This window comes from Poecilia latipinna, unplaced genomic scaffold, assembly GCF_001443285.1.
Source record: "Poecilia latipinna isolate Pla-1442-1.1 unplaced genomic scaffold, P_latipinna-1.0 Scaffold514, whole genome shotgun sequence".
In the NCBI taxonomy this organism is placed as follows: domain Eukaryota; kingdom Metazoa; phylum Chordata; class Actinopteri; order Cyprinodontiformes; family Poeciliidae; genus Poecilia; species Poecilia latipinna.
Window position 1 is genome coordinate 14086 of NW_015113130.1, and position 24225 is coordinate 38310.

Genomic DNA, 24225 nt, shown 5'->3' on the forward strand with positions numbered 1-24225 from the left:
TGGCTCGGGAAAAAAAAAAAAAAAAATCCCCCCGTGGAAAAGGGGTTTTTTTTTTTTTTTTGTTCAGTTTGTTGACATTTAGCCTCAACAGACTTCAGCTTTGTTTCTCTGTTTTGAGCCGCCTTTGTTTCTCTGTAGGTTTTCCGTGAGGCCCGTCGAAGTGTTCCCAGCGTGGTGTACATGCCTCATATCTCAGAGTGGTGGGACACGGTGAGCGACACTGTGAAGAGCACCTTCCTCACCCTGCTGAACGATGTGCCCTCCTTCAGCCCGGTCCTCATCCTCGCAACCGCCGAGACTCAGTACTCCAAGCTGTCAGAGGAGGTAGGAACACGAACTCAACAAGAAGTCGACAGGAAATCGAAAACGCCGACAGTTATTACTTCGGTGGAGGTTGGAGGAAATGGAAATGTATAAAGGGTTCTGATCGTGCTTTGTTGCGGGGTTCTTGATGTGACACATATTTTGGTGTTGAGGATTTCCTTTAATAATTGAAACAAGATTCTTAATTTTGCACGTAATGTTTGAGTTATGAAAAAACACACTTTTCTCATCTTGCAAAACTCATGTTGAACCACAGCGGTTTGTTTCGTTTGTGTATTGAAGTATTTTTATTTACAATTGGTAGCTGATTTCAGACAGTTTTTTTTTTTTTTGCCAAAATTAGTTTGCATTTATATTGATCTGTTTTATATTTGACACACTAAACGTGTTAATTTTGTACATGTTTACGTATGGATATATGTTTTTATTCTAAAAATCAACTCAGTTTTGAACGTACATAATTATTTGGCCAAATCCAAAAAGTTGGAAAAGCAAGAAAAAGGTTTAAAATTTCAGATAAAGGCACAACAAGGTCATCTCTGGTCAGGCAACAGAAGGGGTTTAATTGGGTCTGAGGTTTGGCAGCCTGAAGTCTTGACCCTAAGCCACCTTCTCTGTATAGAAAAGCTCAGGCAGGCTGGAGGCCTCCCATCTGTTTTTGTCGCGGTGCGTTCCTGTGCGCCTGGTGTTTTGGCGAATCCTTGTCCAAGCTCACTTAGGCAGTCGGGAGGATTCTTTATGTTTTTGACCGATAAGCACTGAGGGGGTTCCCCTCATTAACCTCTCAGTTCTAGTTTTAACTTTTTTTTAAATTTTTTATGGCTCTTTTTATGCTTCTTTTGTACTTTTCGCAATGCCCATTTTTTTTTCTTATAATTGAAATATTTCAATAAGATTTTTGGTTTTATAGACGCAGACAAATCAAATCTAAAACTTGATCTGAAAGCATTTATTTGAGGATGGTTTGTCTAAGCCTTATGTAGAAAATAATGTTTCTTCTTTGGATTCTTGGAAGTTTGAACATACGATGGAGTTTTAGGGCCACACTAAGAAAATCATTTTAAAAATGAAATTATAAGCATAAAGTCATAGAATTACAAGACGAAAGTTTTAATATTACAAAAACAAAGTCAAAATAATACAAGATTAAAGTCGTAGCACTAAGAGAATAGCTATAAAGTTAGGACTTTATTCTCAAAATATTGTGACTTTATTATTGTAATTTTATGATTTTATTCTCATAATTCGTCAGCCTGGTTGTTTTTCTGCTGGCTCTCACGTTGGCACAATAATTCTTCTCAGTCATTTTGCAGCCATACCCAGCCAAGCATAAGTAATTTATTATAATTAAAATAATAGTGTTTGTATATAATCAGCGACTGATGCTGATTTAAAATTCTCAATTAAACTTCAGGCTGTTTAGTGAAAATCAACATTTGGTCTGGAGTTTTTAAAGGTTAGATGAGCAGTGCTATGATGCAAGTGTTTCTACAACCTGTTTTGTTTTTTTGTTTTTTTTAGCCTAGAACTGGAATATTTAATACTTGAAATCATTGATTTGAGGGCTGCAGAACTTTCTGAATTTTGCTTTTCAGCAATTTTCCTTTTTTTTTGAACCCAATAAATCGAGGATTGCAGCAGTTCCACTGTGGACGTGTTTCTCTTGTCGACACGCCTCGGTGGATTATGTTTTGAACCAAAATGGCCATTTTGGTCATTTTACTCTCCAGCATCGAGAACACAGTGACAGCTGCTTCCTCAGCTCCAAACCGCAGCAGGGAAGCGGGCAGCGTCCCTCCAGAACCAAACGGACTCTACAGGCCGGAGTCCAGCTCTGTGGCGGCCCTGCTTCCCTGAGCAGCTGTCCATTTTGCTCAGACGGAGCTTCGTTTCTGTTGCAGCACAATAAAATGAAAAAACCTGAATCGTGATGCGGTAGCTGTAGCTGGAGAGACACGGTGTTGTATTTTTAGCACTTTTAGGTGTTTTTGTTTTGTAAGTCATACATGACCAAAAGCTTGTAGAAGGTAAATAGCTGTCGGGTGGATTTGCCTCTTTTCTTTCTTATTTCCCTTAAGAAGGTGCAGGAAACGAGGGATGTGCAGATTCATTTTTTTCACTTCCGATACCGACATTTGAGATTTAGTATCAGCCTGTATCGATCCAATACAAAGAAACGGTGCTGAATTGACTTAAAAGGTTTTTTTCTTTTTAAAAACCCATATATAAATGTACTGAATTACAAATGTATTTAATAAGTCTGCACCAGTACAGCTCACTGAAATACACCAATAGCTTCTCAAGCTTGGTCAGACATGTTAAAACAACTTTAATTTATTCAGTCAGTGTAATTAGGAGCATAACAGCCAATGGGAAATAAATAATAAAGAAACCGAGGCTGACAGAAACAGCAGGTTGACTACCTTGATCAGTTATGTGAAAAATAAACGTCAACAAACCCTTCAAGTGGTTCAGGAAGAACAATTAGGAATTCTAAATGTAACATAGATAATAAAGCATGATATTACAAAGCATAGAATTAAACTGAATAGATCTGTCCTTACGGATTCGGCACATTGTCACTAGTATCCGATCTAGAATTTTTTTCATCATTGGGGCCGATACAGATAATAATATCGGATCAGTTTATCTCTACATGAAAATCAAAGCTACAATGCAATAGAAGAAGAAAACTAGTTTTTGTTGCGTCACTTTAAAAAGAGTAGAATGTAACATGGAGATTTACATCTCAGAATTCAACTCCTTTAAGAAGTTTAATTGAATGAGATGGAAAAGGAAATAAATGTTTTCATGTCTTTCTGCCATAAGCGTTAACTATTTAAATTAGATGCGAGGGGGAAGCATCACACCGTATTTCTTCGAGCGAAGTTGTCCTAAATAAGCATTTTGCAGTTTTAAAACAAAGACTAAACAAGGAGTTGACATTTCAGGCCGTTGTTGGCTTCTTATAATATCAACCAGCTTTAGGAAAACAGCATTTTCTTGTGTTGTCTCCCTGGAGAATCTAGATCCTTACCGAGGAGATTTCCCAAAAGACAGCCGTCATTTCCAAATCCAGCATGTTCCCTGACAGGGAGAGGTTGAAGGCTCAAATGAATAAAACATAACACATTTGCTGCTCTGCAGCCAGCCTTCCTGTTATCTGCTGAAAGTCTCTCTCACTCGCAGCAGGAATAAACTGCGGCTATGTCTCGGGGTGTCATTGAAAATACAGTTTGTCCAATGAGACATCTTGGTTAAAATGCAGGATGATTTTTTGTTTTCACTCTCTCCGCTGCCCTTTTTTTTTTTTTTTTTTTTTTTTTTTCACATTCGGTAAAAACAAAAATAGCTGACCGCTTCATTCAGAATACATTTAAACATTTAGATGCTACAATGTTTTGTAGAGTTATCAGAAATCAGAACAACTGGAATTAATTTTTTTTCTTCAGCTTGTAGCTTTGTTTTTTTTTTTTTGTTGTTTTTTTTGTTTTTTGTTTTGTGGCTTGGTCTCAGAAGAAGGCTAGAGAAATGCATCTTACTCAGTCTAGAAACTTTCTCCCACTATTTTTTTTCTTCTTCTGAATTTTCATCTATTTTTAAGTTAGAACATATAATCCCTCCTGTGTTTCTGGTCTCAATTTTTTCTGCCAAAAACATGCCTCCATGGGATCGGTTTTTATTTATTTTTATGTTTTTTGGTTCCGACTCTCTTCACATTTTCAGAGCTCTGCAGAGTCAGTGTTGGGGACGCATACTACTCAATAACATTAAGCCAATATATGGTCTGAAAGGCAAATAAAATCAAATGAGAGAGGTACAGGGGAGGGGAGGAAAAAAAGTTTTGAGAAGGCAGTGATGGAGAACACTCCAGGTCCACGCACTTTCTGCAAAGCGCAAACTGTTGCAGCATCTCTCTGCAAGGCGTACAGAGAAGTCTGATTGATTATGGTCATGAAGGAATTGTTGGGCCCAGGGGGCATGAAATCCAACCCCTAACAAGCACACTGTGTTTTGGTTTCAAACAAGTAGCTTTCTCTTCACTCACTGTCAGCTGTCAGTGCCTGGCTCACTTGCGTTTTGCACACGGCAGTACAGAAAGTGCTGGACTGTGCGATAGCTTCGCTGAAGTCTTCGCCTCTTGCTGCAACTCGAGAAGAGATGTCGTTCTCATTGCCTTATTTCTATGTTTACAATTGTTTATATTGTATTGTTAAATTATCTAAAAAATAAAAATAAAAAATACAAAAGAAAAACAACAAAAAAACTCTGACAAATTAATTTTTATAGCAACAACATCTACAGTGCAGATAAAAACTGACTTAACAGCAGAGCATTTCTCCAAAAACCTCTGCATACCGTTAGATCAATGTCACATATTTATATATATATATATAAAAACTGCCGAAAAATGTTTTTTTTTTCCTGTGATAAAAAATATTTATATCAAAATTCTGATATTCTCTGATATTCTTCAGAAATTTGTAAGAAAAAAAAAAAACAACTCGGGTGTTTTCTGAGATTCTGAAGCCACATGACTAATACTTAGTCATGGACGAAAGAGGATCTGTGATGTAAAGGCAAAATTTTCTTCCAAAAAAAAAAAAAAAAAAACTGTAAATGATGCATGGAATCTACCACTCTTAAAATTTACTAGTGAAATTAACATTAAAATGAATCGTCCCTGGGTTGGTCTCTCAGCAGCAAAACATGTGAACAAATGAGCACAGATACTAAGAAACCCTTTTACATTAGCAATCTCAGTTTCCATATGTAAAATCTATTGAAAACCTGCAGATTGAGAATTTTTTATACACTTTGCTGGTATTTTACTTCTTTAGTATGTAGATCAGTTTTTGGGCAATAAATTGGGTCGCACGTGAACTAATTTCTCAATGGTGGGACTAAAAAAAAACAAAAACTGAGTGACCAATCATTTGAGGGGGAAAAAAAACCCAAAAAGCAAACCAAACACTCTCACACTCAAAGTCCATCATTGGTTCAACGACAGACGCGCATTAGGCCCGTATTGTGGCGCAAAAACCAATCGGAGACAGTGAAGTGCATAACGGAAAAAAAAAAAAAAAAAAAAAAGTCAAACGCATAAGGAACAAAAAGTTAGTCTGGAGCCATCCAGAGGGACAGCGACAAACCAATTCACATTCATGCTTCAGCAGCATTTTAAACGAATACCCTCCAGTAAAATTGATTGTGCCAGAGGAATGAAAAAAACGAAAAAAAAAAACAAAAAGCAAAAACTACTTCTGCACCAACTTAGCAACTTTCTTTGCAAATTCATCTCAATCCTTGGTATCTTTTTCTTTTCTTTTTTTTTTTTTTGTTTTGTTTAAGCATTCATCCATCAACATGTCTTTGCTTTGCATGATTCTGTTGCTGTCACCCCTGCAGCTGTCTATGATGATGAAAACACCTGCCCGCTGTGTGCTGCACACACTACAACCGTCTCTGATTCCTCTTGCTGTCTCTCTCTTTTATTTTTTTTTAATCCTCTGCTGCTATTTTACCTATTCTACCTTACCGCCAGAGGGAAAAAGGAAAAAAAAAAAAAAAAGAGACAAACAGCAGGATGGTGAGAACAAACATGCCACGAATCCCGGTGAGGATCGATGAGAATAACAGATGGGGTGGGGGGGGAGAAAGTCGGTGCTTAGTCAGCAGCAGCAGCAGCCTCTGGGGAGGCGTTACCTTGAGCTCTTATCACCGAATTGAACTGGGATGTGTGAAAACGACCCCTTGTGTAAATCAAGGTTCCTTTTGTTTCCGTCCCCTTTCCTCTGCTTTTTCATTTAGAAGGTGATTTCGAAGTGAAAACGTAATGCTCTGAAATATTTTGAAGGCGAACGTAACTCCCAGCTGGAGGCGCACGATGCAAGTTGGGATGGCTCTACAGTTTCACGCTCTCTAGGAGTGTTGTTGGTAAATGTTGGTGTTGGGGAACCATCGCGGCTTGTTCTTGGGAACACCACAGAGACAAATGCGCCCTTCTTGCAGTTCTAAGCATTGCAAAAAAAAAAAAAAAAAAAGACAAAAACATAAATAATTTGAAGAGAAAAAAGTTTGAATACAATTCCAAAAAATATGTATCAGATTTACTTTTTGTGATGAAAATGTCTGCCAGCACTGAGGTGGATTTTGCCTCAGTGAAATGTGGAGTAATTCTAATGCATAGCTTTCTTTTTTTTAATAAGCTATGCATGTTTCCAACGGTTTGAGATTCTGCTCTGTTTTCCTTTAAAAACAGATGGAAATCACAATTTATTTTTTTTAGCTTAAACACTCTCTCTCTCTCTCTCTCCCTTTTTAAAAATCCATTTATATATTCACACATTTCTGCTATCTTTCCTCTGTCTGCCCCCTGCAGCCTTTTATCATGAGTAAAATACCTACCTGCAGTGTGGAGAACACTTTTTGAATGTCTTATGCATAATTTACACGATTTGGCACTGATACAGCTGTGCTTTTCTTATACTTGAAATATGAACCTTTTTTTTTTTTTGCTCTTGGAGTTTGATAGGAATAGAATTGGAAAAGGCTGCTGTCTCTCTGTATTCAAGTAACAAATCTGTTTACACGGCAAATGTTTTGGCCGTTCAGAGGAACGGAAGGGTGTTTTTCAGAAACCTTTTGAATCTTTAGCTTTTATTAGGCATGTTTCTGTTGCATTTCTTACACGGGCTAAACTGTTTCATGTTTTTGTCAAAAGTCATTCATGAAAATGTATTTTTGAGGTCAACATGACACAACCTTATTGGTACGGAGTTACAGCACTGATCAGTGAGTGAACAGAGGGAGAATCTGCCGCAGAAACGACCCGATAATTGGCATCCGGAGGTCACGACCTGAGTACATACCCTGTTCTGCTCCAGTTTTATTTGCATTGTGGTTTCTGTTAGGCTTGTAACGCTTTTCACGCTAAAATACGTAGAATCCAGTGAACTGCTGTTTGCGTACAAAAAAAAATGACTAATTTACGATTTAATGCAGTACCAGAAGCCTGTTACACTCTGTGTTTGTCTGTGTTTATTACAGGTCAAAAGTATATTTCAGAAGACCTATGGGGAGGTGGTACTGCTGTGCCCTCCAGGAGATCAGGAGAGGAGGAGCTTTTTCTCTGATTTGCTGCTGGTCCAGGCAGCCAGACCTCCTCCCCGACCCAGGAACTCAGGTACTTGATGTTTTTCATGGACGCGTTCTCATGCCAGGCGAGGCGGATGCAGCTGATCTTCGCTGTCGGTCCTAGAGGGCGCTGTTGGCCTTCTCCTTACTTCCACTTCTGTTTTATGTTTTGCAGTTTTATTTGTGGCCGTTTGTAGAGTGAAAGCTGTTCGACTTGATGTGTCTTATATTTTTTTTTTGCTTTAACTTGATTTGTCGGGTTATTGTTTCTCTAGGAAGTACACATGTCTGCTTCCCATTTGCATCAGAATCGGGCTTTTCCGGTGACCTTCCACCGTTATCCCACTGCTCCCTCACATCTCTGTTCCAGTTCACTTACAGAGCACCGTCCTACTAGGCTTTCAAATGGAAATGGTGGCCTGTCTTCTTCTGCCAGTTCCACACTGACACAAAGCAGGGTTACCCAGCCTTACCTGCTCTGTGCTCTGCAGGGGTCCCTGCCTCACTGAGGCAGCTGTCTGACCTCCACAGGAGAGGAGAACAGAATTTAAAAAAAAAAAAAAAAAAAGCATGGCGTGGAATTGCTGAGAGCCGGCCCAGTCGCGATTAGGCGTAATTAGAATCAGGACTGGTGCTACTGAGTGAAACGCCCGTAGGGGCAAAAGACTTGTCCTAACGATGCCAGCAGGCGCCTTGGGCAAGCGTTCGTATCTTAGGAGAGGGCAAGGGGGGGGATATGTGTTTAAAATTCTCTATCACTGTGCCACTGGCTGGGAAATGTTCCTCAGTGAATTTCAAAATTAGTGTTTGTAAAATGTACATGTGGCTTTTTTTTTTTCTTCTTCAGTTCGTCTGAAATCCTCTTAAAATTAGTTTTTTTCCCCCGCCTCAGGTTAGATTTAGGGTGTTTTCACACCTGATGGTTTGCTAGATTTGTTTCGATCGGGAGCCAAAGTTGCAATATTTGTTGCGTTTTGTTACATCTTCATCTTTCACTCTGCACTGTGTCAAACAAAGCAAAACCCTTTGAAACACTGAAGTAAATGAAATGAAGAAGACATGAGCGCAACTTCCTTCTTCACAAGATGTAAACAAAACTGGAATGGCGTCAGATTTTATCCTTGGTTTAAAAAAAAGAAAAGAAAAAAAAAAAACAAGCTGTTTCTTCCACTAGACACATAAATTTGTTTTGATTTACCCAAAATGCCCTGCACTGTTGTCCGCATCCTGCTTTTAGAGTGGTCTCTGGTTCACTTGGCATGTAGCATTTATATATGCATTCGAACTTCACCAGAGTTCACTTTAACCAAACCAAAACCTGGGTTTTTAGGCGAACCTGAGTGTTTATTTTATTATATTTTATTTTTGGTCCTCACCAGAGTTGAGTTACCCATTCACATTTCCGCAAACAAGCTGGACTTTCTAGAGAAACCAACTAAAGTTTGACTAAAGTGGGTCGAACAGGGACTTTTACTGTAATTATGGAGTGATTGAGAATCTGGTTTACTTTAAAATGCAAACTATTCATCTGTCTGTCACATCATCTTTGGATCGCCCTCTATCGGCCCTTCATCTGTCGGCCCTTCATCTGTCGGCCCTTCATCTGTCGGCTCACCGCTACTCTGTCCCTTCTACAGTCTCCTTTTTCTCTTGTTCAGTATTTAAAGCCTGCCCGCCGTTTCAAATGTGAATGTTTGCATTTACAATTTAAACCAATTAACTATGGATTTTTTAGAAAATGTAAGTCTAAAAGGTTTGAAAACCCTGCGTATGCCTTTGGCTATAGCCTGGTTAAATCTAACGTTTTAAAAGTTGATGAGAAAGTCTAGCGTCATTTATTCTCCTCTGTTTTTGCAGGGAGGTGCGAAGAGGTGCTAGCGGTGGCAGAGACGCCGGCCCCTCGGGTCCTGTCGGAGGAGGAACAGCGCCGCCTAGCTGAACAGGAAGACAACACGTTACGGGAGCTCAGGCTCTTTCTCAGGGACGTGACTAAGCGCCTGGCCACCGACAAACGGTTCAGCATTTTTAGCAAGCCAGTCGACATCGAGGAGGTAAAACTGGCACCGGTTCTCGAGAAAGATCATGGCGCTTTTCTGTCTTTGGCCAACACGACCCGGTACTTATGCTTGTCAGGTATCGGACTACTTGGAGGTGATCAGGCAGCCCATGGACCTATCCACTGTCATGACCAAGATCGACACCCATCAGTACTTGACGGCCAAGGACTTCCTGGTGGACATTGACCTCATCAGCAGCAACGCTTTAGAGTACAATCCCGACAAGGATCCTGGAGGTAAGGTAGCGCGCTCTCTCGCTTCCAGTAAACTTGTGTTGTGGGTGGCTTTTACTTAATGTTGTTTTTTTTTCTTTTTAGTGTTTTTAGTTCTTTATTTAGTGTTCAGTGGGCAGAGTGAGAGTTCAGGGTCCGCAGGTCGGGAAACGATTCCCGGACGGATTCCATTAAGGACTAAAAGCCTCCATAAACCAGTCACCGTTTTTACCACTACACCATACGATTCCATTAGTATTCGGTGCCGGTTTTAGGCCGTGTATTCAGCTCTGTTTGAAGACGTAAAGACATCCGATTTATATACAGAAATGTATAGGCAGTTATGTCTAATAATGTTGACAGATTTCATTATAAAGCTATTTTAAATTTTAGTCTCGTCATATGATTTAGTGTTGCTGCTTTAATTTTTCACATTTAGATGATACCGTTTACAACAGTTTTGTTTTCAAACTAAAAATCTTATATAACAGACCACAGTTCAAAGGATAGGGATAGTTTTGCAAAGTCCTGTTGTAGGGCTGGAGAATGAATGAATAACGATATATATTGCAATAAACATGTGACCAATATCAATAGGTAATACATCTGACAGAATATAATTCAATAATTATTAATAATAATCATCAATAATTTCACTGGACTTTGATTCAGAACCACATCATTCTGGGGGATTTAGGCAGACGAAAAGCTTTAGTCGCTCAAGCTGTCACAACTAACTAAGCTAACTAAGGTTGGTGGCATCAACTAATTAACTCAAAACAGGAGAGACTGCGCCACCACTTTGGTAATATTTTAGAGAGTTAAAGCATAAAAGCTCATCAGTAATTGTAAAAAATCGACTGATGTGAAACACTTAACTCGTGTTTCTATCTGTGCTTTCAGCAGTCGGTAATCTGGAAACAAAATATGGTGGTTTTCAAGTGGTTATCACTCCGATTGATGGGGTTCAGTTGAGTAGACATCATTAAGGCTGCGTTTCTAAGCCCCTCCCACATCCAGTTTAGTTGAGTTGTCGGTCAGCTGTGAATGATGGCAAAGCTGCAATGTTGGCTGTTTGGGGAATCTTTGGTGACCAGAAAAACACACAAGGAAGGATACACCACAGGAGTGTGGAACTGTAAAAAGAGAAGTTGAAGCACTCACTCCATCTTTCTCTTTTCTGTGGTGAATCATTGTTTATTGGTGTTTATCTGAATAATTCCAGTGTGGGCTTTAATAGTAGATAAAATAGTGTTTCTGCAAATTCAGTTGGATTGTGTTTGATTAGTACATTAAGAATTTACCACACACACAATTTTATTTTTAAGTTGTTGTTGTTTTTTCTTTTTTTAATTTTTAGGATAAGTATGGATTTTGACTGTTTACAAGGTCTGTTTTCCTATTAAAACAGAAAAAGAGATGTTTTTTATTTTTTTTTTAGAAAGTCAGAAATGCAATACTGTGAAATTCTCCTGTTTTTGTTTAAGACCGATCCCATCAGAATATCCCACCAGGCCGCGCCGACTCTTGGCCACGGCTCCCAGGCACTAAAATTACTTTTTCCTTTTTGAAAATTTAAATGAAGACCAGCATGTAAACCCCCTGCTGATAGCTTTTCCACAGTGTAATTCAAGCCTTGTAGCTAAGGACGGCTGCTTGACACTTTAATTGCATATCTTGGACTTTTTTTTCTTCTTTTTTTACTGCATCTTTGTCCTCATCTGAGCATCTTTTTTAGTGAGCTTAAAATGGCTTTTGTAGCGTGCGTTGGAACCCAGGTGCATAAAATAGTCTTGTCGTCTGCAATAATGCACCTGAATGCACCAGATTTATTATTTCTATGTTCTGTTCTCATGTTTAAAATGATCTAGAACAGTGTTTATATTACCCAACAGCCGTACATTCATTAGTAAATCGCGCAGACAGTAAGGCTGGTTACTACCGGATACAGGAGCCCAACATAGAGCTGTGCCGCATTGAATTAGAATGTCATTTAGGAACGATTCAAATGAGAGTTTCAATACAGAAAATGTAATTTCCCACACAATCACTGGGGACACTGTTCAGACAGAAAGAGTCTATAATTACCAAAGAAGCTGGCTGCTCAGAGTGCTGTACCCAAGCAAATTAATGGTAAGGAAACGATGGTGGGAGATGCAAACAGGGAGGCGCCGGGGCGACTGTTGCTCAGTTGGACGAATCGTCTCACGATCGTAAAGTTGTGGGTCCGATTCCATCTTCCCCCTGCCGCGATTCAATTTACTCAAAGCTGCCGATCTAAAAGCGAAACAGAATCTGTGGAGTGTTGTCGAGAAGAGGATGAGAGACACCTGACATGGAAATGCAGGAGAACTAAAAGCTACAACCAAAACAATCTGGGCTTCCTTTATAACTCGACGGCAACAAAACGTACACGTAGAGTACGGTTCATAGATGTACCTTTCTAAAACAAAACAATGTCAGCTCTAATCCATAATCATCAAAGTTGAGTTAAAATAGTCTGAGTCTAGATAATTATGAATTAAATATTTTTTTGATGATATCCAAATTTATTGGAAAGCACTCTAACTCTATTGCTGTAGGTTTCCCACTTTAGATTGGTCGGTGAAAGGTCATTTTATGTTTTTTTTTTTTTTTGTTTTTGTTTTTTTAACAAAACGTGAGTTTATGTTCATTTAGATCCCCATTAGCATCAGCTATTCTTCCTGGGGTCAGCTGACATAAATACAGACAGATTCCTTCTCCATTTCCTTGAATCAGTATGCATGTTACATTGTATTGGTCGTACATCTCCCCCTATGTGAATTTTCCGCAGTATTGTTTATCTTAGAAGAGAATCATCTGTTCATGCTGGAGAGAGCCTGGGTCATTTGTGTGAGCATAAGCGATACAGTAAAGGGAGAAAATACAAATGGTATGTTTAAATAAATGGAGAAATAAAAAAAAACGATGAAGCTTCTTCGTTTTCTCAACGTCCAGGGAATAAGGCCCAGATTCTCCACAATTAGGGTGTGGGGCAGATTTGACATCAGCTTTCAAAGTGCTGGTTAAAAAAAAAAAAAAAAAAATCATTCCACCATGGTTTTCTGCTTCTTCTCGTACTTCACGCTAACTTGGTGGAAAGTTTGAAAAAAACTTTTTCCCTTTTACTTCCCCACCTTGGAGGAAAAAAAAAAAAAAGAGTACTCCACAATAAAATAGGGGACGTCTTTGCTCTCTGCACAATGAGTCTTGGGTGTCACAAATGCAGCTTGGCTGCTGGAGGGAAGCGGTGATAAATAAAAAAAAAAAAAAAAAAAAGAAAAATCCTGTTAGCGTGCTGAAACACATTAGCGGCGGCGGTGTTTGTCTCTGCCTCCTTGTCTGTTGTAGACGTGGAGGTTAGCTGGCGCTCAGAAGGGTACTGATGAGCTCCCGGCATCACACCTGGCCTCTGACATCTCCTCCACCGGCAGGCGTTTTTGCCCTTAAAAACGCACTCGCGCGCAGCGCACGCACGCCCGCATGTGCCGGCAGTGGGAGAAGGGCACGCGCTCAGCCACATTGCAATTAAGCAACTGTCTTCCAATTAGACTGCAGAAGTTGGCAGATTGTGACCTCCTTTGTCCCGTTATGCCTGAACTGTTCTCCTACCGCCTGCAGTAATGAGAAACTGCCTGTTTACTGCGGCTACGCCTAAGCCTGTGTCTCCACCTCCGTCTTGATTCCCCCCCCATCCCCCTACCCCGCTCTGTCGATGCACGAGCAAAGGAAGAGCATTTAATGATGTGGTTGCTGATGTATAGAGGAAAGCGAAGCTCAGGAGTTGATTTAGAGGTAATGAGTGTATATTTTGAAAAGATTCTCATTGTTTGCGTTGGACTTTGTGAAGATGTATTCATCTGTGTGAAGTGGTGATATCTGGGCTTCTGTTTAATATAGTTTTTTTTTTTTTTTTTTAAAAGAAGAAAATAAATCTTCACCCTCTTTTTAAAGCTGTGAGAAAACACTATAAGCTCCGTTCTCACACACACAGTAGAAAGATGGGCGAGATCGCAATTGATTATTTGCCTTACATGCATGACTAACTGCGGAGTAAATGCCGCTGTGGTCTTGAAGAAAGAGGGATGCAGGAAGGAAAATGAAGCTACTTTCAAATGTATTTAAATGGATGTAGTGCGTTTTGGGGAAAAAAGCGAGTAAAGGTCAAAATCCCTTTCACGGCTTTTACTTCTATACACACAAATGCACTCAGGAGGCCACAGACTCTATTCAACGTCCAATAACGAAGTAAAAGTAAATGAATAAAAAAAAGCTGCAGTATGTAACTTTTATACATGTTTTTTTTTTCATATACACATTTCTTTTAAACAGCCACTTTGTCGTGACAGTATAGTGTGAGACGGATAAACTGTGAAAAGATCAGGCTCCTCCATCTGCACTTACTGCTCCCATTGCCATCTGCAGAAAAGCAGTCAGAAATGACTGATTAGAGCCAGTGGGAGGGTCTTGGCGCTGTCAGCCAGGCACGCGTACGGGCTGCTCAATGTGCTAATGGCAGAGAAACAATTTGCCGTTACAGGAAAACTGTTTATCCGTCGTCATCGGTGGCCACGCTAACTAGCCTGAGCATTAACGTCAGGCTCTGATCTGGGGAACTAGATGTAGCAGCATGTACAGAAGCTTGATTGATAGCGCCAAGACCCTCCCACTGGCTGATATTGGTTGTTTCTGACTGAGCTGTGTATTTCTGCAGATGGGAAAAGAAAACAGAGAAACTTTATTTTTTTTTTTTTGGCGCTACTGTCTGGATGGACATAGTGACGGTTTTTAATAAAAGTTACATAGTGCAGCTTTACATGCAGTGAGGAAAAATGTAATTAACTCCAATACTTACTATACTTACTGGGTAAAGCTTGAATATTTAGGGTTTTTTTTAATCAGAAATGGCATATTTAATGTTGCCAACCAACGTTTTTACAAAAATTTTTTATATTTTCTAATCCTTTCTGGTATTGCTTTGGACTCCAATATAATTAAAGCTATAGTTGCACAGAGTCAACAACACACTTTGTATTATTACTCTACACCTACCCAGTAGCCACTTGCCATGTAGAAACAGTATTTCTACCCAGAAGAGTGATCATTGTTGGTAGGGATTTTGGACTGCTATTATTTTGAGCGCAGCTGGTAGGATGTATGCGGTGTCTCTAACGGCAACATTTTTCTCGCTGTCCCTTTTCTCCTCAGACAAGGTGATCAGGCACAGAGCGTGCAGCCTAAAGGACACAGCCCATGCTATTTTTGCAGCCGAGCTGGATCCCGAGTTCGACCGAATGTGTGAAGAGATTAAAGAGGCGCGCAAAAAGAGGGGTAAGAACTTTAATTACGCAGGAAAAGAGAAAGCACTGCTATAAAAAAAAATAAAATAAAACAATAGATGTTAGTTTATTAAAAAGCTCTGTTTCGTCAGATACTTTGTTAAACTGCTCTCGGTCAATATTTGTTTAGCTCCGCCGGTTCTGACTGGACAGAATTGATCGTAATAATGTTGCCTCCGCTGGAAGACGTTGACTTTTTTCTTCTTTGTGCTTTTATTTTTTATTCATTATTATTATTATTTATTAAATAAAGAAATATGTTTTGGGGGTGAAAAAAAAACACACCCCCTCGCTTGCAAGCAGAGTGCAAGCCAGTTCACGTCGACTCGGTGGGTTTCGGCTTGCTCGCTCTCTCTTCTGAAAATCCCTTTCAATGAATATCTCTGAGAATACGAACCCGCACAATAGAAATCTGCAGGGCAGCCCACTGGTGCTTGATGGAGCAAGTCGGTTTTTAGTGCAGAGTTTGTGGTGGAGACGGCGTTGGCGCCTGAGGCTCTTTAGCCTTCTGCGCCGGCCATCTGCCCGACGCTCTGGATTCGTTAATTCGCCGAGCTGCAGCGCGCGGATGCGGGGTCAAACTCTAAATGAGATTCGTGTACACTAACAGTCGCATAATGCGGTTAATTGACACACTTCAGCTAAGTAGTTATTTTTCTGCAACTCGCTAAATGTTAAACACCAAGACATGCAATCATATGCAAATATTCCCCTTTGGAGACGGATGAAATGACATTTTCCTTCACGCCGAGCTCGGTGTCTGTTTACATTTTCTTGCTTGCTCTTGTGAGCACGGCGCCCTTCAGAATTACTCGCATGTCTTGAGCGCCCCCGCCCCCACCCCCGTCGTGTAAGGTTGCAAACACAAACTTTCACGAATTGATTTTTCAAAAAAAAATCTTCTTCCTGGTCTTCTTGCAGTATTTCCGTACTCGTTTGCCCATTAAAATGTTTGCTGGCACTTTGCAAACTCGCTCAAACTTAGTTCGACTGGATGGAGAAGGTCCGGGAACTTTGACAAGCCCATTATTACATATAAATATATTTTAATTTTAATTGCGACATTCTAGCTTGCGTTGTATATTTAGGTTTGTTGTGCTGATGGAAGGTGAATCTTCATCCCAGTCTTCTGCAAGAATTTTTTTTTTCCTCCACGTTTTCGTCTTGCCTGTCCCTGCTGAAGAAGTCTGTCCACATAGCATGATGCCGCCACCACCATGTTTTACAGTGGGCTATCATGTGGTCAGGATCAAAAAAACTCCAAATTCCATCAACTCTGATCTTATTTTAGACATTTGCTGTGTCCCCTGCATGGCTAATATCAAACTGCTCCTATCTTTTCCTTTGCGTTCGTCTACCACTTAAAATCTGAATAAAATACATTGAAGTTCATGGTTGTAAAGTGATAAAATGTGAATATATTGCTTTCGCAAGACGGGTCAATAACGGCTTTTACCCACTTTGTCGTTTGTCATGTCGGCAAGTTGAATCAACCGAACACATCCTAACTGGTGGTCACATATACTTAGCTATTTTAGGTTATACGTCCAGAAATGCCTCAAAGCTAAAGCATCTTAAGAAAGGCTCACAATACTGCCCTAAGCCTGTTTTTTCTTTTTAAACTCAATCTCAAAAAATATCCAAAAGAGCCTGTTGACATTTGGCTTGAGCCGTAGAAAGCAGCGTTGCACGTTGAGCAGGAACCGCGTCGGCGATAAAGCTGTTTTCAAAGGTCACACCAAATACGTTTCACTTCATCTTAATGAAGCCCAAAGTACAGGATTCAAAACGAATGTTTCTGCAGAGTAAGATAGCTGCCCGAGGAGGAATGCAGCCGTTATAAATTCTTGATGATCCCATCGATGTTCTGACATAAAACTATCAATAAACTCAGAACTACATCATGCTCAGTTTAAGCTAGGTTAAAAAACTTGTTTGCATCAGAGAGATATATATATATATATATATATATATATATATATATATATATATATATATATATATATATATTTTTTTTTTTTATTTTTTTTTTTACCCAATAAATCTTCCCCCCCTTTTAAACGAGCCAGAAAGTTTTCAAGGACATAATTTCTCTTCACTGAAGTTCTGGTTTTGTCTTTTCCTGACGGGGAGCTGAACTATCAAATGTGTCTTTATCGATCCTTTTTTACAGATCTAGAGTTTTCTTGTTCAGCAATATCTAATCCAGTGTTCATATTTTTTAGGTTGGATTCTTTCTTTTTTTTTTTTTCGTTGCCACTTTTGCACCACACAACATTTGCACACAAAACACCCAAGAACTTTTAGTTTTTGATGGTCTCTCTGTGCCCCTGCAGACTTCCAGACTGTGGGTCAGCCTACCTCAGCTCCCGGTGCTTTACCAGCTCGAAAGCAGCATCCTGCAGGAGACGAGCAGGCCAAGACGAACACCCAAGGCGAAGCCGCTTTCAAACACTGCACTGCCAGTGAGTCTTTATGCATTCCTTTCTCGCGCTGCGTGAGCGGCATGAAGGGTCGCGAGCTGCAAATGTCGTACCTTGAAGTGTAACATAACATCCATCATGAAGGTCAAAATATATGCATTTTTTTTTTTGTTTAACATGAGGTGACACGTAATTCATCCTTTTTGAACTTTGATTTCTTTTGACACGTTAAACTAAATTTTTTTACTTTGTTTGAATCCTATTGGATGAACTGAAAGTGCAAAAAAGGTAGTTTCAAAATGTTTTGCCTCTTAAAAGTCTGAAAAGTGTGGAACTCCTTTGTAAATTATTTTCTTATATAAACAGCTTTTGCTATGGCTTCAGTGGCTAGTCCTGAAGCCGTAGCAGATGGCTACCAGATTTTCTCATGTAGATTCTGAATTGTTTCTACTTCTTACAGCAAAAATGCTCAGTCGTCATCTTGTTGCGCTTAGGCCCGTCACGATAACAAATTTAGCTGAACGATAAAATGTCCTAATGAGATAAATGGTAATTGTTGTTTTGAGACCATTTCCCAGTGATGCATTGATAATATTGCAAATATACTGGAACTGGAAGAAAAACGACAACAATCGAAAACAATAAATAAGACCGAAATGAAAACCCCACACAACTAAAAGCATAAATAAAATGTAAACAAAATTACTCTTCAAAAAAATATGAATCAGAATTGAAACGATCAAACTTATTTGAATTTAGTTGCGTTCACCTCCAGCTTCCTTCCTCTGAACACCTTCCTGCTTCTCTTTGCTTTTGTAAACATTCCCTCATCATGATGCTGCCACCACCATGTGTCACTAAAGACATTGCTTTTGTCCTAATCTGTCATGTTGTATTCATGTTAATCAAGTTTTTAGAGGCAAGTTCAAGTCAGCCCAGCTATGTTCGCAATTGGTCAGGCATTGCTAAAGAACGCAAAAACTGCATCGCCTGTCCTCCTAGTTGTTGCAGTGCATTGTGGGATGTGTAGTGTGTCCACCAACAATACATATATAAATAATTAACCAGTCAGATGTGGCTTGAAGGCAGCACGTCTGTACTGATTTTACAGAGTAGCATTGGAGTGATTGCAGCTAAACAGTAAAATTTCATATTTTATATACTTAAATGAAACTTTTGAAGCTGAAAAAAAAAATCCTACCACATCACAATCTTCACTATTTCATAGCAGCTTATCTAACCAAATCCCAGTAAAACCCACTGAGGTTTGCAATAGTAAATGTGAAATCAATCCTGGCGTTTGAATACTTTTTGTGAGGCCCTGCGCATGACGACAAGGGAACCCGACACGCGGAATGCCGTCGCTCTTCCCGTTTCACATACATTTAGTCTGCGGAGAAGCGACACAGTGAGCAGCCTCATTAGCGTGGCCGCCGTCTCCTAAGCACTCACAACTCGGCCGCGCCGCAGAGCAATTACATGCCCACCTGTGGTAAACGGCGGGTGCCTAAGGGTGGAGGGCGGGCCGGTGACGGGCAGGGGGCAGAGTAATGAGGCCGTTACCTGGACAAATGAGGGGCGGGCTGGGGTTTTGCGTGTTGCGCCATACAGCTTTCATTTGGACGCAGAAGATTGCAATAGCCTGGTGAAACTGACCTGAAATAGTAGCAAGTGCAGGAAATGTGTAGAGAGATGTTGCACTGGAAAATCTGAAATGTTGATGGAAGATAAAAAAAACAACAGTCTATTTACTTGGCAGTTGAAACATGGCATAATAAAAGGCCTGTTTTCTATATAAAAAAAATTCATATTTCTATTCTGTAGTACCATAAATCGCCACTAGATGGAGCGTTTCTCCCATGAGAGTTTCCCCTGTGGAACTCCTACGAGAGGGGAGAAATATTTCTAGCCTTTTGAGGGCAGTTGGTTTTTTTTCTCCTCTCACTGAAAAAAGAAATTCACATGAGGGTCAAACAACGAGTTTCCATTTGAATACACAAACATTTCAATTTGACCAGTATTTTTATTTTTTTTTTTCCACAGGAAAATATTTAATTGTCTCTTAAGTGTAGAAAACGTTAATTTAGTCATGCATTAACACCAGTAAAGGTCAACATGGAACTAGAATGACCAGACATATATACATACACACAGAGTACGTCTTTTATTTGCTACTTTTGTCGATAGTCTTTATCTAGAAAGCCAAATGTCACAGATGCAGGCCACCAATTTGGAAGCGATTGGGAGAGTCGTTATCAGACTCCACCAGAGGTGTAATTAATTACAGCAACTCAAGTGATTAATTTGTGACATTGCCAGCTAGTTCTCACCTGGAGCACCACAGCGAGGCACCTATTAGGCAAATTGATCAGAGTCGGGTCCTGTATGAGGTACGACTTGAAGGAAGGCACATCTGTCTGACGGAGAGGTGTCAATCTCCAATCTCTGTGCCGGTACCGAGGAAGTGAACCAAGTGGAGCTGGGTCATTCCCGCGTACGCGCCTTTTGCTTTCCCTTTCACGGCGGGGTCACGGGGCACTTAAAAGTTGAAGTTATCCCAGATCACTTACCTGGAGCTGGTAAGATCATCTGGAGGTGGTTTGGTACCTGCAGTTCTTTTGGGCTTTTATCTGGACCAGCTTCCCCCCCCTACATCTCTTTCCATTTGCCTCAAGCCGAGAACCTGCCTGTGACATTCGGATATAGTCGAGCGGTGGCACCGAGGAGATGCGCTTTTAAAAAAAAAATAAAATAAAATAAATTATTTATTTATTTATTTTGAGTCATGGAGAAGGTTACATGGAAGGCTTTTTGAGGACTAGGGATATTTTCGAATCGGGTGTTAAAAGCAGCAACAGCATGAGGCGAGGGGGGAGAAGGGGTGGAGTCTGTTTGTTCGGGTGCAGACGGCCGGAACAGCTGGCGCTCCCGTGAGGTCGCCGAGGGTTGGGGGAGAGATGGCAGCGCCGTGGCTGTTAATGCACGAGGAAACGGGAAGGCTGGGGCTTCCATTAGCCTCTGTGGGTTGCTCTGTCATGGTTTCTCTCCTCCTTCAACCTCACACATCTGCCACTCTCCCAGGAGCAACAGAAAACCCAGAGCCCCATTACCTTAGGCCGCGGACCCGGGTTCACTCGGAGTGCATCGCCACCAGGATACGGTTCATGCGGAGTGTCTTGCTTTCATTCATAATTAAGCCAGTTTAGTTCTTCTGTCACTGATGCTATTCAGCAAGGCGAATCAGTTGGTCTTGATCGTATGGGAGAGTCGCGGGCTTTACTGCTAAAAATGCAAAATTTTAGACGCACCCTGTAAATGTCACGCTTCAAAAACAGGTTGCCTAATATCAGTGGCCTTTAGAAATCTCAATCCACAGATATCCCTGATTTAATGAGAAATTCTTAATTTATGGGTTGCATAACGAAAGCTGCATGTTTGCAGAGGTTGGTTTAGATCTAAATAAAGGACTCAAAGATCATTTGTGAAAACCACTGAAAAATGTGTTGGGAAGTCTTGCACAAGTCTTCTCTTGGTGGTAACATTCTTTGGTGTTTGAAATACTTTTAGCATGTTTTGACTTTTTATAAGTATTGATGAATTTTAACTATTATCACTTTTATTTACCACTCTCTCTATGGTACGATAGCTTTGATATTAAGTAGTGATTTGGACGTATACGAGATTGATTTATGAGCCACAATAAATAAAATAAATACATAGGTTATTAGTTTATCACCTTTTATGCAGTATTTTAGCCTTTTACTCCCCAAAAAACGTTACTTATTGTGTCTACTCAGTCAATCTTCAGGACTACTACGTCATTTGTTGCCCAAAACGCGTCTCAAGAATTTCCGCCAGATTGTTGCAGGAGCAACAAATTGTAAATATTACTTGACGTTTGTGTGACTTAGAGCTACGCAAAGTGTCTGCCACAGGGTTCTGTGAATTCTGGAAATATTTGACGATTTTCCAGGTCCTGGGAAGTTATAAAGAAAAAAACAAAGTACGGAAATATAATTTTATTAAGTCTTTTTTTCCCCCCCCCCATCATCTTCAATGTTCTAAAGAGTACAAAATCTAATAATTTGGTGGTTTTGCACAGATTTACTTGATTAAATAGCCTTCTTTGTTCTTGGTTTTGATTTTCATTTAAACATTTTACCCATCAGGTTTTCAGTTTTGGTTTTCTTGCTGGACATACTCTGATTCATGAATTCCAAAGTGATTTTTCTTCTTAAAACTTGTTGACTTCAGTCCAGTGTTTGTTAACTCTGGTCCTCAGGGTTTGCTGAACCTCATGTTTCAGACATGTTTCTATTCTAGCTGCCTGATTGCAGCGACTGCATTGCCTCCTGCATGCCATTAAGTGCTGATGCGGCCTGCTTCGCACCGATCGATTTATGGCAAAGCGAACGCTTTGCTCTAAAATGTTGAATGATTGAAAAATTTAGGTGAAAACATGTCTAGAAATTTGAGTCTGGAAAAGAATGTGGTTTTTACATGTAAATTGTGCAGACGCAGATTATTTTAAAAGTGAAATTCACCTAAATAACTAAAGATGGTGAAGTGGTGCAGAGCTGGTGCTTAAACGAACCACCATCTAATGAGGTGAATAAATTAACCCTCTTCAGACCAGAATTATTTATAGGCCACCTGGATCTATTTTGATTTTATGGCTGTAGAACCATCAAAAAAAAAAAAAAAGAAAAAAGAAAAGTGCAACGAGTGAGTGCTTCTGTTGCTCTTTCAAAGAAATCTTCAGCTTTCAGTACCTAGCAGTTGTACAGTATTACCGAGAGTCGTTCACTGTACAATGACAGTCTAAAGGTCATAATGAAAACGCAAATGACTCGTTGACGGGCTGCAGATATGACGGCTGAAAATAAAATCCCTTTTACAGGCAAGAGCGCTTGGAAACCACGTTGGGTTGTGTGATTGTTGGAGATAATTGCTAGGCCAGACACTCCCAAAAACACAATGTCTCAGTGAGTTAATTAAATTAGTAGTGAGAAGCATATCTCACCAGCAGTTTAACGCGCCACGACGCTTTGCATAAAGCACGGTTTTTCTAAAGAAACAAATTAACTTACTGGTCTTTAAATCTTTTGTTGGGAGATAATTTTGAAAGTAAAACCATTGAAGGCTCCAAGAACAAATCTACGTCACTTCCTCTCTGGACTCCCTGCTAATTCTCCCTTAAGACCTTTCATCGTCCTTTTGTTGGTGATCATTTACTCGGTTAAAAACTAAATAAAACCAATTTCATAAGTAAAACCCGAGATACTTTCTGGAAACCACTACATACATACTCACACTTTAACAGCCCTTATTTACCTTACTAGTCGATGAAGAACTTGGTGAGGAAGCCGTAGAACCGGGCTTTCAGAATCTGATTGTTGCACACTCATAAAATGTATTATTGAGGACAAAAATAATGTAAGAACACTTTGATTTTTAAAGTCGTCTACTTGAAAACCAGAAGATACTGTCTTTGAGATGCGTTTTGTTGCGTGAGAAGGGATAGAAGTCACCACAACATTGCAAGTAAGTCTTTTCATAACATTGTTTGGCTACATGCTGTCCTGTATTACTCAAAAAAATGATTAATGTTGTGATCTTTTTTTTTTTTTTGCTCTCTGCCTGGTTTTGATTTAATGCAAGCAAACAAATGGCAGGAAGGCGAATGAACCCTCTGCTTATCTTGCCGTCGATGTGGCTGCCACAGCTACCGTTTGTGCAGTGTCGAAAGGTACATTCTTCAGTTAGTTTGTGGACGAAATGTCGCAGACACGGCATAAAGTGGCCATCATGTTGCTTAATAGCACGCCCAGGGCAACAGGTAGCAGGTTGTGTTCATGTAGATGGAGCGTGGCTGTGTTTCGTCCCTCCGCCTTCGCTTTTTTATCTCCCATCACTGTAAACAGTCAGCTCCCCACCTCTCTCTCTCTCTTTCAAATGACCGTCCATCACTGCATGTTGATGAGATATCTGAATTGATAATAAACTCCTATTCGTTCCTTTTACCTCAGGCTAAAATGGTTGCTGCATAAAAGCAAGGCAAGAATTTATTTAATTATTTTTTGCTTGGAAGTGAGATGCTTGCTAGAAGCTTGATTTTCCTTTCTTGTCAGACATTTGACTCCTTAACCTTCCTCTCTGAGGGCATGAAATCCGACTAGTTTCTGCCACGTGGTTTCAGGTTGAATTCATTCAGTGCAGCACATATGCATCAGAAATAACAGGTTCATGTTTAAAGCCCTTTTTACTCTAAGGAAATGGCATTAATTTTACCCAATCGCGGCGATGTAATTAATGTTCAGCCAACGGAGACTCTCCAGAACTGGAGTTTGGATATTTTTACTTGTCTAACTCCCTGCGACACACAACTTTATCTTTGACTGGGTACTTTATATTCACAACAATCGTTATAAAAAAGAGAGAACATCATGATGGTCAAAGCTGCTATCAAGTGATATCTTAAATTATGAACATTAAGGCATTTTTAAGTGCCCTGTTCAGGCAGCGTTGTAGTGTCAGTGGCAGATTTCCTCTAAAACAGGGAAAACAAAAGATTCAGGGGACTTGTCAAGTCTGTAGAAGTATAGAATTGGATTAAAATGTATTTATTTATGTATTTTTTAGTTCTGGAAGTGTATGGGAGATGAAAACAGAGGAAGTGCCTTACTCCCTGTCCTATTTTCTAAAAGTGGTA

General features: G+C 39.9%; 1 protein-coding gene across 1 annotated transcript in view; it reads left to right on the plus strand.

Moving 5' to 3' along the window:
- Window positions 1–24225, plus strand: part of LOC106952428 (ATPase family AAA domain-containing protein 2B-like) — a gene marked incomplete at its 5' end in the record, with an annotated part of 95828 nt that overhangs the window by 13776 nt on the left and 57827 nt on the right. The window contains 6 exons of the mRNA XM_015040526.1: window positions 139–324; window positions 7375–7510; window positions 9319–9512; window positions 9595–9754; window positions 14960–15082; window positions 17427–17555. Of these exons, the coding sequence (XP_014896012.1) occupies window positions 139–324; window positions 7375–7510; window positions 9319–9512; window positions 9595–9754; window positions 14960–15082; window positions 17427–17555 (928 nt within the window). The remainder of the gene's footprint in view (window positions 1–138; window positions 325–7374; window positions 7511–9318; window positions 9513–9594; window positions 9755–14959; window positions 15083–17426; window positions 17556–24225) is intronic.